Consider the following 15,373-nt stretch of genomic DNA (forward strand, 5'->3'; position numbering starts at 1 on the left):
CCAATGCCAGAATGGCATTGGGGTGGCAATTCCATGATCTTAGACATGTTACATGGCCATGTTCGGAGTTACCATTGTGACGCTATACATATGTAGTGACATATGTATAGTGCACGCGTGTAATGGTGTCCCCGCACTCACAAAGTCCGGGGAATTTGCCCTGAACAATGTGGGGGCACCTTGGCTAGTGCCAGGGTGCCCACACACTAAGTAACTTAGCACCCAACCTTTACCAGGTAAAGGTTAGACATATAGGTGACTTATAAGTTACTTAAGTGCAGTGTAAAATGGCTGTGAAATAATGTGGGCATTATTTCACTCAGGCTGCAGTGGCAGGCCTGTGTAAGAATTGTCAGAGCTCCCTATGGGTGGCAAACGAAATGCTGCAGCCCATAGGGATGTCCTGGAACCCCAATACCCTGGGTACCTCAGTACCATATACTAAGGAATTATAAGGGTGTTCCAGTATGCCAATGTAAATTGGTTAAATTGGTCACTAGCCTGTTAGTGACAATTTGGAAAGAAATGAGAGAGCATAACCACTGAGGTTCTGGTTAGCAGAGCCTCAGTGAGACAGTTAGTCATCACACAGGGAACACATACAGGGCACACTTATGAGCACTGGGGCCCTGGCTGGCAGGGTCCCAGTGACACATACAACTAAAACAACATATATACAGTGAAATATGGGGGTAACATGCCAGGCAAGATGGTACTTTCCTACATATGGAGACCCCATTCCCCAGGTGTTCCTGGAAGTCACTATGGTAGTTATTTTTGCCTGCTGGTCAGCGAGATGCTGGATTGTTTGGCATTGTAGGGTGAATCAAGAGAGGCCGCTCTGTCCGGGCCACTGGCTGACACACTCCATGTGCCTTGAGAGACCCAGAAAGTAGGACCTCATTTGCATATCACAGGTGGGAGATGTCAGGGCAGGAAAGCAGATGAAGCCCTTCCAAAACGTACAGCCAAGTTTCAGCAGCAGTAGTCTCAATTTTATCCCTATTTACAATTGCACCACATCCTTGCTTGCTACCAGGATGCCATTACTGACCCATCTGAACGAATACCGCTCGCAGCTAAGCTTCTCCTCGTTCCCCTTAGGAAGGGAGAGATATCCCAGATTTACAGGTTGCTGGTCCTACATTCACTGGGTTTGATGAGGAACTTGAGGTGTCACTAGGAGTGATGGGTGGTGCTGCTTGATGATAACTTGCATGACACCTGCGTTGCCCTACGCACCTCGGTATTATCAGAGAGGTTGCAGTTAATTCATCTTAATTATCTCCACTACTCTAACCTTACTCCCCAGCAACTGTGGAAGGCCAACAGGATCCCTGATCCCAAGTGCTTCTGCTGCAACACATTTATTGGGGGACTTTTACCACATGGCCTGAGGCTATTCTTGCCTATTGGCAAAAGATATGTCTTCTTTTGTCCCAGGTCTTGGATAGACCAATCGACCTCCCACCATGGGTGGCTTTGCTGGGAATTTTGGAGGGCATGGTGGTGGGGCCCGCTGTAAACGCACCTTGGTTGGGATCAAGACGGTGTCCACTAAAAGGGACATTGCAAAACAGTAGAACTCTAGAGCTGTTGAACTGGTATATGCAGCAAGGGTATGCCCGCAGAATTACTAGAAAATATGAGGGAAATGTTGGGGTCACTATGCACTGGGGTCGGATGTTTAGCTCTGTGTGTGCTGTATAGTATGTGCAAACATAATCTGCGCTGTACCAATGGTAATGAAGGCAATATTATCTTATGTTGTGTTCTCCAGAGTCACAAATGCAAACCCTTGTTAGAACTTAGGAAGCCACCTTTTTGACATGGGTGAATTCCAGGGGTTCGATATGTGCCAGGCATCACATGGTCCCATGCATATACCAACTCTGCCAGCCTCTTCCCTTCCCTCTGCCTTGTCCCAGCAGCCACTGATGCATCCAACTTCCACATAATGTAGTTAAAGTCGGTCCCAACCACTGTGACCCCCTTTGGTGTGCCCACTAGTAGTTTCACATGACTTGCAGTGTTGGACTTACAAGAGTAAGTGGAATAAATACACTCATGAAGTTGCAGTGTTTGCCTTTAATAGAACATATAGAGCTTCATATCTCACCAGAGGGCCAAGAGAGAACCGGGATACCACTAATGGGAAGGATCTTTGGAGGAGAATCACCAACCCTCTGGAGCCAGGTGGTACATATTAAGTTAACATGTGTGCTCATTTGTAATAGCATCCTGAAATATCTATTAATTTTGACATTTTCACATTTCACTATTGAATGTATGGTGGTGGTATACCATGACAAAACCACCAGGCCTGATGCTTTATAAAATCGTACTACATTATGCTATGTAGGCATTTATGGCACTATTGCACTTCTAGGTGATCTGTATCTTGCAAACCAGATCTATGTAGCCTAACCCTCATTTTGGGTGTACTGTGACCTTTCTTTAATGTGCATCCCTGGTAGCTTAAAAGGCACCTTGGAGGGTGTTCCTATTGGTTTGTTCACCTACTATTTTGTAAATATTTGTAATTGTGTGTGTGGTATTCAGTTTTGCTTGTATTAAGGTACTTTTCCTTTTGAAGAACAAGCAGTGACTGTGACTACTCTACCTCTTAACACAGAGTCAAGTGCTAAAATAAGTACTTGGTTCCCAGTTTGAAAGTATGCCATACAGGGGCCCATGCCAGCAGAAGTGAAAAAACCCTTGTTGTTAAATTTGATGGCCAGTAACGTCTGTTTGCCTGGAGATGGATATTTTACTGGGGTCAGTTTTCTGTCAAAGCACTCAAATCAGCTTGGCCAATTCCTGGTAGCAGTTCTTTAACCCTTAGGTGTCTGCTGTCATCATATCCAAATCACATAGGGCACAATTCACAAACTGCATTTTGTAGTACGTAAACTAGTACTACTGGGTGTGTGTGTGTGTGTATATATATATATATATATATATATATATATATATACACATATATATATGTGTGTGTGTATATAAATATATTTACACACACACACACACGTGTATATTCATTGAAAAAGGGACGTTATTGTTAGGTTGAAGTTTTACCCATACAAAACCATAAACATTCAGCAGTTATAGTTCTTCTTATGCTAAGAAACTATAACTTGTTGCCCAAAGTTACTTTCCTGCATGAGTTATAGTTTCTTCAAATAAGTATAACTATAACTGCTGAATTTCTATGGTTTTGTACAGGTAAAACATCAGCCTAACTATAACTTCCCTGTAACCTGTGTTTGTGTCATTGATGTGTTCGTTAAAAAAAACACATAGAAATTCTCTATTTGTGTCAGGTTGTGGCAAGCCAATCAAGGCATTGCTTTTCCCAAGGATCCGAGGAGGATCCTCGAATCTGCAGATCGGCCAAAAAAACACAAAAAAACCCAGCAGTTGTTTGGCATGAGGGGTTCCCCCTCCATTTGTCCTATGAGGTCAGGATATTTGTATCTTGACCCCTTACATGTTTGTATACTGATTTTCCCCACCCCCCTCACTGGCAATGCGAGAAACAAAATGGTGACCGCAACTTTTCTGTCAGGTATATATAGGAAAGAAGTGACTCAAACAGATGATCTCACTAAAGAACAAAAATATATTTCTACTACTAAATATATAGTAAATAAAAATATAATATAATATAAATATAATAGTAGTAGAAATATATTTTTGTTCTTTAGTGAGATCATCTGTTTGAGTCACTTCTTTCCTATATATATATATATATTTGGTTTTCATTTCATAATTAGAAAACTACTGAATGGATTTACAACAAATCACAAAAAGGTTGCTTTCTGGACCATGAGCTAGCTTTCTGCCAAATTGTCTGTCCAGTGGTTCGGCTGCTATTCCTATTCAAAATCCCTAGGGAAATTAACATGGAGAAAACACGTTTTGGGACACCCCTTTTTTCCAGCCACCTCTTCACCGATCACCCTGACACTTCCCAGACAGCAGCTGAGATGTGCGTCATATTTTTTGGAAAATTTTGTGAACATTTTTCATCGCCACCAAAGATATAGGCGAGTATAAAAACACTTTTTCTATAGAAACTAGGTCCTAAGTATAACTACTTACGGGTGACTGCTAGTAGGTAATATATATATATATATATATATATATATTGTAATTAAACACAATTGTGTAACTTTTAATTAAATGTAACAAATGTCGATTAAAACGTAAAATTGCTAGGTAGGGTGCTTTTATTTTATTTGGTTTATTAATTATAACAAATGCATATATATATATTTCTTAAACTATTTAGCCAACATTAAATTTATTTTGAAGAGTTAATGTGCCCTCACATTTTATGTTATTAATTTTAGGTTAAAAATAATGATTGTAATGTATTCTTTATTCTTATTTTACAAGAAAATAAAATAAACTTCAATCATATGTCCCACTCTTTCCCACAGGGAGATCTGCACGACGGTGGTGGAGCTCTCCACCTATTTGTGAAAAGTTACCAGTGATAATTTTACACTTGTAAATTTGCCTCCCCATCCTTGTTTCAGGGTGTGTAGACATTGCCCAAAAGTGCAAGAGCCAATTTACTCATGTATATGTACTCGTGTACATTTACCTTTGTGGATAGACTTCCTTTGCAATGTCAAGTTGATCCTATGTGTGTAGGAAACGTATCTGCAAGTGGAAATTCCTTTCTTCTAAATAACAAGGTCAACATTAATTCATATTTCCATCTGCTGCTTAGATTTACTTGTGTGTGGAAAACGCTAATTTTAATGATTGTCCATTCAAGTATATCTCCAACCATGGGGGACAAGAGGCCTTTCTGAGCAGCTTCTGAAGAAAAAGTTGCGGGATACTCCCAAACTTGCAAGTTTAAAGATGTTCACAAAAGTTTTGCAGACCTTTCTTTTCATTCTGGAAAGTTACTGCGGTGAATAACAAGAATAAGTCAGTTCTCAGGCTTTGAAAGTAATGGGCACAATCCCATATTTGATAGTGCTCTAGCAGAAGAAATTGCTCCACGTGGAAAAAGTTTCCCTGTGGAGAAAAATTGCTTTTGCAGGCTTATCTCCAGGTATGAAACAGTGAATTTTCTATAAAACGACTTGTAATCATGGGTACAACATAATGTTATGCAAGAGGTCCTTCTGCCCTTGATTGCTCACTCAAAATGTGTTTTGGTATTCCATTTATACTGTTTGTCAGTAATCAATAGCTACTCTCCTAGCATGCGCTCCAGGGAGATAACTACTAAATTGTTTATCCAAACACACACGTTTGCTACTTTGTGTTTTATTGATAAAACAGTTTGTTTGCAATGAGATATCATTGACTAACTGCACTTCAGAGCCATATATCTCACACAGATCTTATCATATGATCAGAGTGCTGCCCTGAACTACACAGATACATCATAAACACAAATATAGGGACAACACATTGTGCATATATATAAAAACAAAATTATAAAGGTGGCTTATAGCAGACTGATACTGAATGTATTGAAGGTAGCCTTAAAGGTGAAACATTCTGCTGTAACTTTTATTTGTCTTTAAGTCACTTAATCTCAGGTTCTTAGAGCATTGCTAATTATTTGAACCATGAAGGGGGCTAGTGGGAACTGAACTGAAGAGATAATTCGAAGCACACCAACATGAGCTTCTGTTGGATTAGCTTGGTGGTGCATAAATTGGTGGCACCATGGATTTCTTTTCGGCATGGTCTGGCCAGGGGGATTCCCTGCACTCTCCATGCCAAGTGCAACCGCCATGCCAAAGCCGGCGGGGGGTCGTAATCCCCAGGGCAGCGCTGCTTGCAGCACTGCCCTGGTGGATTGAGACCGCTGGCCCCGCCAGGCCGTCGGCCAAAGGAAATGTGCCAGTGGTCCGACCGTAGTGCATTTTTGGCAGCGGTTCAACCACAACTGCCAGGCTGGGGGTCTGAAGACCATCAGCCTCGTAATGAGGGCCTAACCTCTCTATTCAAAACTTAACACAGGCGCATAAAGACCACTAACAAAGACTGAGTTTTCTCAAGAAGTTTGTCATGAGAGATCTGATTTTGAATAAATCTTAAATACTAATTGGCCCAGTTGGTTGAGCATAGTGCTCTTAAACTTTATGCACATAAATATTTAGCTTTTTTATCATGCACACCTTCCTGTCATCTTTTGACCACATTGTATGACTACTGCTACTCTCAATTAGAGTCTTAGGTTGCACACCTTTGTACCCTGCTTAAAGTATTGTAATAATTGTACACATATATGTCCCTAAGACATGTGAAATGTCATAGTGACACATTCTTTAGTGTGGCTAGCAAGGGCTTTGGAAAGCATTTCGTATGGACACACTGTTAAATGTAGATTTAAAAACTAATATACTTGCATCATAATTGTTTTCTTCAAGGGATAACTTAGAGCTATTGACAAACAACATCTGTGTCAAACACAGATCCATTAATTAGTTGACTTTGCTAAGATCTACACCGTATACATATGTGTAATTTGCTATCACTAGATATATGCAAACTATTCATATTGTACACCTTATGGCTTGGAACGTTTCAAGGTTGATGTTTAAAATGCGGGCTGGGATGTCCCAGAGCAATCAGGAGCTACGGGGTTTAACAATATCACATGGACACTTTGGCTACTTTAGTCTAGCATCTCTCATACAGTGAACCCTCCAACTGGGCATCAAGTATCCCTTTTAGCACTTAGTTCTCTGGGTAACTCTGCAAGTCAGATCAAAGTTGACTCAGGTAGGAGGTCTGGGCTAGAAGATAATCAGAACTCAGCAAAGCAGCAAATATCAGACAAATGATGTTCTATCAGTGCTTTTCTTTTATAAAATGAAAGGTATTTAAAACTCATACAGCTAAATACTACATACAAAGTTACAAATATTCACAAAGTGTCTGGTGAAAAAAATAATTGACCAGCCCCTAAAATACTGATAGTATTATCAATGGGATCTAGAGCAGTTGACACTCGAACATGTTAAATCATAAGCCTATGTGAGGCAACTCCAGTCACTGCAGGTACTTCCCAGTCAGGTAAGACATCTTCACTGGTCTCAAGCCTTTATGAAAAAGGAAACAAATATTTGAGTATGGTGCAGCTGTGCTGCTTGTTGCCTTGGGGACCCAAATATACATCGGCTCCCTGGGGGGATAAACATCGATCCCTCCTCAAATCTATCTACATGCAGGTGCATTCAACCACTAGGGCACCCCCTGCAGTCCTCCATAGGTCAGGTATGAGTTGCTACTAGAGAAGACCTTGGGCCTTGGTGGGCTGATTTGGCCAGTGTTTTCTGCTCTGAGTTCTCAGTGGCCTGCTCCATTAAGAGTGACCTAGTTTTGTCTCCTGACCCCCAAATTTTAGCAAAGCATTTCTTTTGCTGAATCTCTGACCTGAGGTGTATTTCTCTCTAGAAGCAGTATGCCTGTAGGGGCCTGGACCATCCCCACTGTCAAAACCAGGTGGTCTGTAGACCCATGATCTTATTGGCAGCAGCACTCAAGGCCCATACGGTAGACCACTCTCCCTGCCTGCACCGCCCAATCCCCCAGGGCTTTAGCCACTAACAAGGTGCCTGTATGTCCAGTAGGAGCATATAGAACCCATTCCAGGGGCACCCAGAAACAGGACAATTCCACTAAAGTCCAAGGGTCTCCCTCCTTTCATGGTCCCAGCAAGACTACCCTTTGCTGGTCCTGAGAGGGAGCCATTGAGCTGGTGCTAGCAGCCCTGGAAACAAGATGATCCAGGAGTACCTGTTCAGAGTGTGGAATTCTTCACCCCATACACTGGTTCATCAGCCATGCTCGCTCGTTATCGTCTCCTACTTGTCTTCGACTTCTTCTAAGCTCTGTAGAGGTTTAAAAATCGATGTGTGGGATGGTCAGGAAAGTAGAAGTGACTACCCAGTCTGCTGGTGCCACATAATTCTTCTATACGACCTGGCACTTTCAGGAATCAGCCCACTGACAGTCCACCCCCTTGACCGAGAGATGCTGCTAATCAACTGATATAGAATTAACCAGGATAGCCCTGTTCCTTCAGAGGGGCTTTTTCACCTGGGCAGCAGTGGTACTAACGCTTATAACAGGACATCGTTCAAAGCATGAATTCCAGTAAATCTGGTGCTGGAAAACTGCCAAATGTATAAGCACATGAACAAACCCATATGGAGTAAAAAGACTCTCAATATGATTTTAATACCCAGGAGTTGATATGAAAGGACATGTCAATGATCCTTCTATCTCGATGGCACCTACGTTTTAGGCATACTTTGCCTAAAGTGCAAATCAGTTTAAAGAGTACAGATTCACACTTTAGCCAAAAGGGAAGAGTACATTTCTTTTTGGATTCTCTGTAGAACTACAAGGCCTTAGCAGATCACAACCAATTGAATCTAGGTGTCGTCTGTGACAGTACTACCTGTGCGCAGATGTCTGCAGAGTCAGACTACAGTCTTCTTTTCTCAGCCTGTATTGTGTGTCTACTTGTTCACACATAATTTATGGAGAGTCTCTTAACCAAGCTGTGCAGCAGCACATCTCAATTAAAAAGATGGGAACTGGACTTTATAACTCAATTCATCTTTCCTTAGGCTTTCAGTGGGTGAGACTCCATTAATGAGTCCCACACCACAGGGAAGTTGCAAAAACCAGAGGTCCTTAAGCAAAATAATTCATAGGTTGCAACCTGTTTCATCATAGCTGAAAAATGAGGACAGTTTTTTCACAAATATTAGGATCATTGAGTATGCTTCCCTAACTTTACATTTGGTATTTCTAGGCATGGGAGATGGTGTGAGCCTCTTTAACAGCTAATAATGCCTTAGCTACTTAGTATAATGAACATTTAGTGAACAGCAAGGGCCCTACTCTCTAAAAAGGGGGAGTGATGGAAACGGTGTAAGAAAACAAATTCTGGCTTCCTACTGTGTAATGTATTGGTGAGTGTTGTATTATTTATAGATTTTTATAGTCTCTCAATTGAATGGTTATTGACGGTGTTGACATGAAGAACAAAAATAAATATAAAAACTCCAATAAAATTTTCTAATTGAATATTAGATTCTAAATATGTGGACTGTACAGAAGTGTCTGTCAGAGACAGTTAATTGAAAACAGGCTTTGAAAGGCAAACACAATTAAGCACTTGTCGTCCCTCATTAAGATGTGCAATTATGACTACAACTTAAGAAATATATGTTCCTTCAGTAGTACTTTGTTCCATGTGTTTAAACTAGCAATTTGATTAAAGTCTTCTCATGAAATACTTCAGAGCAATAAAATAATGGTTCTTAAAATTATTATAGCAACAAACTGAGTTACAAATTTAAGGAATATTATATTAACAAAATATGCATTTTTGACCATATGTTGTAACACGGTGTGAATCACATATGTGTAATTTGTTGCGGATACTCCAGCTGTTTTTTTTGTGCTTTAAGTACTAGGGTAGCCAAGACAGCATTTATTTACCTCACCTTTTAAACTCAGTACACATTTGGTGTTAGGTGAAATAAGCATGGACATTTTCTCTGTGCAAATGTAATCTTTTCCCAACATCCTTAATTTATCACATAATACCAAGGATGATTAATTCTTCAACCACTTGATTAATCCCTACACCGGTTACTGCAGTTAGGTGCTATCAGCTGCAATGTGGACAGACACATTCACATATTTTCTCAAGACGTCACTCTTTCTAAGTAACCTTTTCTGTTGTTGGTTGAAGATTTTATTATGCATTTAAGGGAGCATGTCATAAAGGTCTAACATTCCAGAAATGTGCTTGAAATATATTTACCTTGTATATTGACTCATAGCTTGTATTTTCTTTAGATATAAAGGATTGGGAGCAGTTGTAAAGATGAGCACCGCCACCACTCCAGAAGCAGTGTCTTCCCTGCCCCCGTATGAGCATAGCCTCATTGACCAGCTTTCTGAGGGTGATCCTGAATATCTGAGGCTTCACAATATGGCTGCTGATCTCAGACAAGATTTCAATGTTATGGAGCAGAAGAAACGTGTGACCATGATTCTACAGAGTCCTGTAAGTGAATGTTATATCACAGTACATTATAAACCTACAATATTAGCACATAGCTCAGACTGCGTTGCTGTCAAATACAGCTTACTTTGTTATTGTTCGTAGAGTATCATGTTTTTAGGAGATTAACACCTGATATACCTGGGTCGATAAGAGGTATGGCATCACCTTGCCTTGAAATATTGATATATTATTTTTGGCATGAAGAGGATTTAGGGAGTGAGTAATTAATGGCATGTTAATACCCCCGCATGCCCTAGAGGTCCCTGGGATTCAAATAATGTCTTTCATGAATTAAGAAAAACAACACAAAGACCCTGAAAGAAGGTGAATAGAAACATAGATACACAGTAAAGGCCAGGATATGAGGGGGATTCTTACCTGTGAGTGATTTTCTTGAAGCGCAGTAGTTTTGGAGGCTGTCACAAAGTTAAATATCCAAGGCCCAATAACATTATTTTAAAATTTGGGATCAGTAATGAGGCTATTGTTTATTACTGTCATAATCCTCTGATTTTTCTTTGAATGTTATTATCTATAATGACATGACAAACCCTACATGTATCTGTCAGTTTGTGAATGAGAAGATGGAGAGCGAATGCCCAAGCCACGACAAAAGAAACAAGCAAACATTTATATATGAGTCTAGTTAAGAATGAATTCCAGCTCCATGGTGCCTTCCAAACCTTCAAATAAAAATGAGTCCTGATTTTGCAAATTTGCCATTTGCAAAAGGTGGTTGTAAATTGTGAACTGACTTATTGGAAAAGGAAAGGAATTTTCCAACTGACCTATGTACTTATAGGTCAATTCACAAAAATTCTGAATTGTAGTGGGTCACAATTTGACCTCCCTCTCACTGTAGTGTCGTTTGAGTGTGAAAGACAGAACCCTTTTCGCTCCTGAAAGACTTTGTAGAGTGACGACCTGAGTGTTAGAATGTGGTGAAGTGAATGCAGTTTTAGAATGTTGAGTTTGCAGTTACACGCAGACCAATAAAGACATATAATACATAGCTCTGTGTGTGACGTATTCATTGGCAGTTACCCAGCGTAGGGATGACACTACAACTAGCGATGAGATAGGTGATAAGTAACATGCAGATTGACCGTGCTCTCCCAGAGAGTTTGCCATGGTCCATGCAAACTGCTTGTATCTGCCAGGTGTGCATTTGCTAAAATGCTGAGTCAATTTGTGGCGTGTGTGGAGTGAAACCACAACACCAGCTGGTGTGAAGTGTTTGAAGAGAAATAAATCTTCCCTGAGAAGTTACCACATCGTTAGCCAAGAAACTACTAGCAAGGCCATATTGAAAGTTACTGCGCTACAACGCAATGTAAAGCTATGCAGTATATGGAGCACTTTTGCTGAAGGTGGATACAACAAGGTTTTGAAAGGGCAACAAATGGCGACAAAAAATTCATGGTAACTCTGTGATCAGAAGCGCTGTAATGCAGTGATAATCCAGGTGTCAAAAGCTCAAAAGAACCCCTGAAACGCAGCAATTCAGATACAAGGAAAGGTCATCTGCTTACCAAATCTGATTAAGAGAGTCAATATACTGCAACTGGAAGTTGCACAAGAGAAGTGCCTGAGTTGTGCTTATGGAGCCGTCCATCCTTGAAGTGACAAGAGGCCCAGTAGAAGGCTATTCTTCCAATAGAGACCAAGAAAGAAGCCACATTTCTAGTAAGCATAAAAGATGGCCCTGAGACAGCACTTCACTGAGCCAGGCTGATGGTATGAATGAAACGAATCCTGATAGATGGCAGATGGAGTCATAGAAAGCTCCAGTCACAGTGTCAGGCACTCCCGTGAACAATTATAATGCTGCTGCCTTCCTAAAACCACCACCACCCTTGGATACTGCCAGAAAGCAGAATATTGGTGATAGATGAACTTTTGGGATACAGACATTTGAAGAGTTCATAGATGTGCTATAAGAAACAAATCATAAGAAGATTATCAAATACCTGAATAAGCTTGCTGGTGATGGTGTAAAAAGTCATAAAGAAAATACTGCAAGCTGGTGAAGTTATTAAAGAAGCATTTATTCTCAAATTCAATCCAATACTGAATGTAGATTATGAAAGGTACATTTGTTGAAACCATAGACAAATTTGTTGAGGGACTGGATATGCTCATCAAACACTGTAGATTCAATAACTTTAATGACGAAGAAGCAATATGTCTTAGAGGTATTGACGGATTCCTGTCAGACTCCATTAGACGACAAATGCTGAGAGAAACTCTTAGTCTGGAGAGAGTGGTCATGGCTGCCAGAGCTGAATAGTGTGCAGATCAACAGGCTGCTGACATGGAGGCCGGAGGTGCCCAAAGTGAGTCAGTCATGAACATGAAAAGCAAGCCAAGTCACAAAGTGAAAGGACACAAGGGGATGTCTCCAGGGAAGAAAGTTATATTTCAGAGGTAGACTATCACTTCCACATGAATGTAATTGTCCCGCCTTTTGACAGATATGCAAAGGCTATGGTAGAAAGAACTATTTTGTAAGGGTTTGCATGAGAAGGAAAAAGTAAGTGTCACGGTGAGAAGACAAAATGGCCTACTGAACGTTCCAGATGCGATGCTAGATGCATGCCAACAAGGCCAAGCAACAATATCAATTGAGACAACTTGACACCAAACAAAGTCTGTTGTCATCCAAATAATAAATAATCGTCAACAAGTTTGTCTGTATCAAGTGAAAGTGAAGAAGATGATTGTGCCATTCCGATGTTTAGTCTGAAAAATAAAACATTATGCCTGAGGAGAAATATAGTGAACTATCTCCATTGCCACAACTAACACCAGTGAAAACTAAAGTGTGCATATGGGCTGCATCGACACCCTTGAAAAGTAAAGGTTCAATCGTAGCGACTATGAAACACAAGAAAACAAAAGTGCAAGCACCACATGATTCAAGGTACAGCATCAAGTGCCTGGTCACTCAGTTTCAGCACAGCTGCCGATAAAGGACTGATCTCAGTGAACTACAACATGAATGCTCACGAAATAGTAAGTCAGTTCCCGTCATTGTTTCATGGTGACTATGAAAGTACAATAGCATAGTAGTGAGGATTTCCTTCCTGTCACTCAAAGACACAGAAGAATTGCTTTTCATTTACAATAAGCTGTTTAAAAGGAACTCAAATCCTTACTTAAGCATGACGTCATTGAGCGTTCTACTGGTCCTATGCCGTGGGTTTTTCACATAGTGATAGTGCCCAAAAAGGACAGTGAAGGAGCTGTACATATCTGCATGGATATGCATCAAGCGAACAAGGCAATTGATAGAGATTGACATCCAGGTCCACACATTGCTGACATAACACAATTGTATGGTGCAAAACTCTTCTCTCACCTTGATTTGAATAAAGGATCTCATCAGTTGGAACTCAAGGAGAATTTCAGGTACATTACAACCTTTTCTACACATATTGGTCTGTTTCACTACAGAAGACTAAGTTTCAGTGTGTCATCAGCTGCAGAGATGCCATATTAGTTTTTCAGAGCTACACAGAAGGAGCACAATAAAGTTCTCAGGCAAGTGTGTTGCTTACTCATTAACGCAGGTTTAAAGCTAAATGCTGAGAAATGGAAATTCAATAAGACAAAGCTAAATTCTTTGGCCATATCTTTTCTGATGGGGGGCATGACACCAGATCCAACTAAAGTACATGCGTTGTCAACTGCCAGTCATGCACAAGATGTTTCCATGTTACGCTCATTCCTTGGCATGGACAGTTATTGTTCCAGATTCATACAAGACTTTGCCACTGTGATTGCTTTATTGAAAGAGTTGACGTAAAAGAATGTTTCATTTTTCTGTTTGCATAAATGTGAGCAAAGTTTCAAAGAATCAAACAAGCTATTGAAAATGATACAAAAATGGCATATTTTGATCCAAACTTACACACAGAAATTGTTGTTGACGCTAGGCCGGTCGGGTTAGGCGCAACCCTTGCACAACAGACACCCAAATGCTTGTGGCATCTGTAAGCACACGTTTGCCCCAGACTGAACATGCTTATTCACAAGTTGAAAAAGAGAGTTTAGCAGTGGTGTGGGTTTGTAAACATTTCCACGTGTTCCTATACGGAAAACCTTTCATGCTTGTGACAGATCATCAGGCATTACTGGCCATCTTTGGCAATACAAAGGACAAAATGCATTTGCACATTGAACAGTGGGGTCTACAATTACAAGAGTACAACCACACAATTGTGCATCGTCCAAGGAACGATCAAAACCCTGCCAACTACTTCTCCGGAGTGCCTATACAGTATCTAGGTACCACATATAAGACAGCTGAGGCCTACATAAACATCATTGTGAAATCAAACGCACCAACTGCCATTTCATTAGAACAAATTGTCATGGCTATAAATCAAGACAGTGACATGTTAAAACTGAGAGACCTTATCACACACCGGTCATGAAACCAACATACTCCACTTCATACCAGTGACAGTGAATACTAGTAGTTAAACAATGTCAAAGATGAACTGTCAGTGACACAAGACGGCATAATTCTGAGAGGCTCGAGAATTGTAATTCCAGAGAGTGTGCGTCAACAGATAGCCCATGAAGGAGATTGTGGAGCTGTTGCCACAAAACAAGCTCTCTGAGATCAAGGCTGGTTTCCTAATCCTGATGCAAGAGTTGAAAGGGAGTTGAAGGCCTGTCATTTATGCTGTTGCCTGTCATTGAAAACTACTTAAATATATTAGAATTGCCAAAGCATGCATGGAAAAGAATTGCTGTTGACTTTTTCAGTCCACTTGACAATGGACATCACCTGATGGTGCTTACCATTAATAGATCTCTCAGCAGTCACTCAGGAAAGAGGCATTGAGAGATTTGATTACATTTTTGTGACATGGGGCATTCCAGCAATTTCAAAAAATCTGGCAATGGCCACCTTTCAATAGTCGAAAATTCTGAGACTTTCTCAATCTGCTTAATGTGAAGCATCTGAAGAGCACATCTTTTTGGCCACAGGCCAACGGCCTTGTTGAACGTTTCATGAGTACATTAAAGAAAGTTGTTCAGCCAGCATGCTGCTTTAGAAAAACTTGACCTCAAGACTGGCTTAAATTCTACTCTACGAGTTTACCATTCGACTCACTCCACCACAGATGAAAGCCCTGCAACATTGATGTTCTGTAGAGCAATGACAAACAAGTTACCTTAGTGGACCAACACAAGATCAAGAACTGATGAAGAGACCCATACAAAAGACTTGGATCATAAAAAGAAAATAAAGACGTATGCAGATGAGAGGCAACATGCAAAATACAT

General features: G+C 40.5%; 1 protein-coding gene across 2 annotated transcripts in view; it reads left to right on the forward strand.

Moving 5' to 3' along the window:
- ADD2 (adducin 2) overlaps positions 1-15,373 on the forward strand; it is a 309,265-nt gene that overhangs the window by 48,789 nt on the left and 245,103 nt on the right. For both annotated transcript variants that reach the window (XM_069214100.1, XM_069214101.1), the window contains exon 2: positions 9,862-10,072. In XM_069214100.1, coding sequence (XP_069070201.1) covers positions 9,890-10,072 — 183 coding nt within the window. In that variant the 5' untranslated portion in view covers positions 9,862-9,889. The remainder of the gene's footprint in view (positions 1-9,861; positions 10,073-15,373) is intronic.

Source organism: Pleurodeles waltl, chromosome 11 (assembly GCF_031143425.1).
Source record: "Pleurodeles waltl isolate 20211129_DDA chromosome 11, aPleWal1.hap1.20221129, whole genome shotgun sequence".
Classification (NCBI taxonomy): Eukaryota; Metazoa; Chordata; class Amphibia; order Caudata; family Salamandridae; genus Pleurodeles; species Pleurodeles waltl.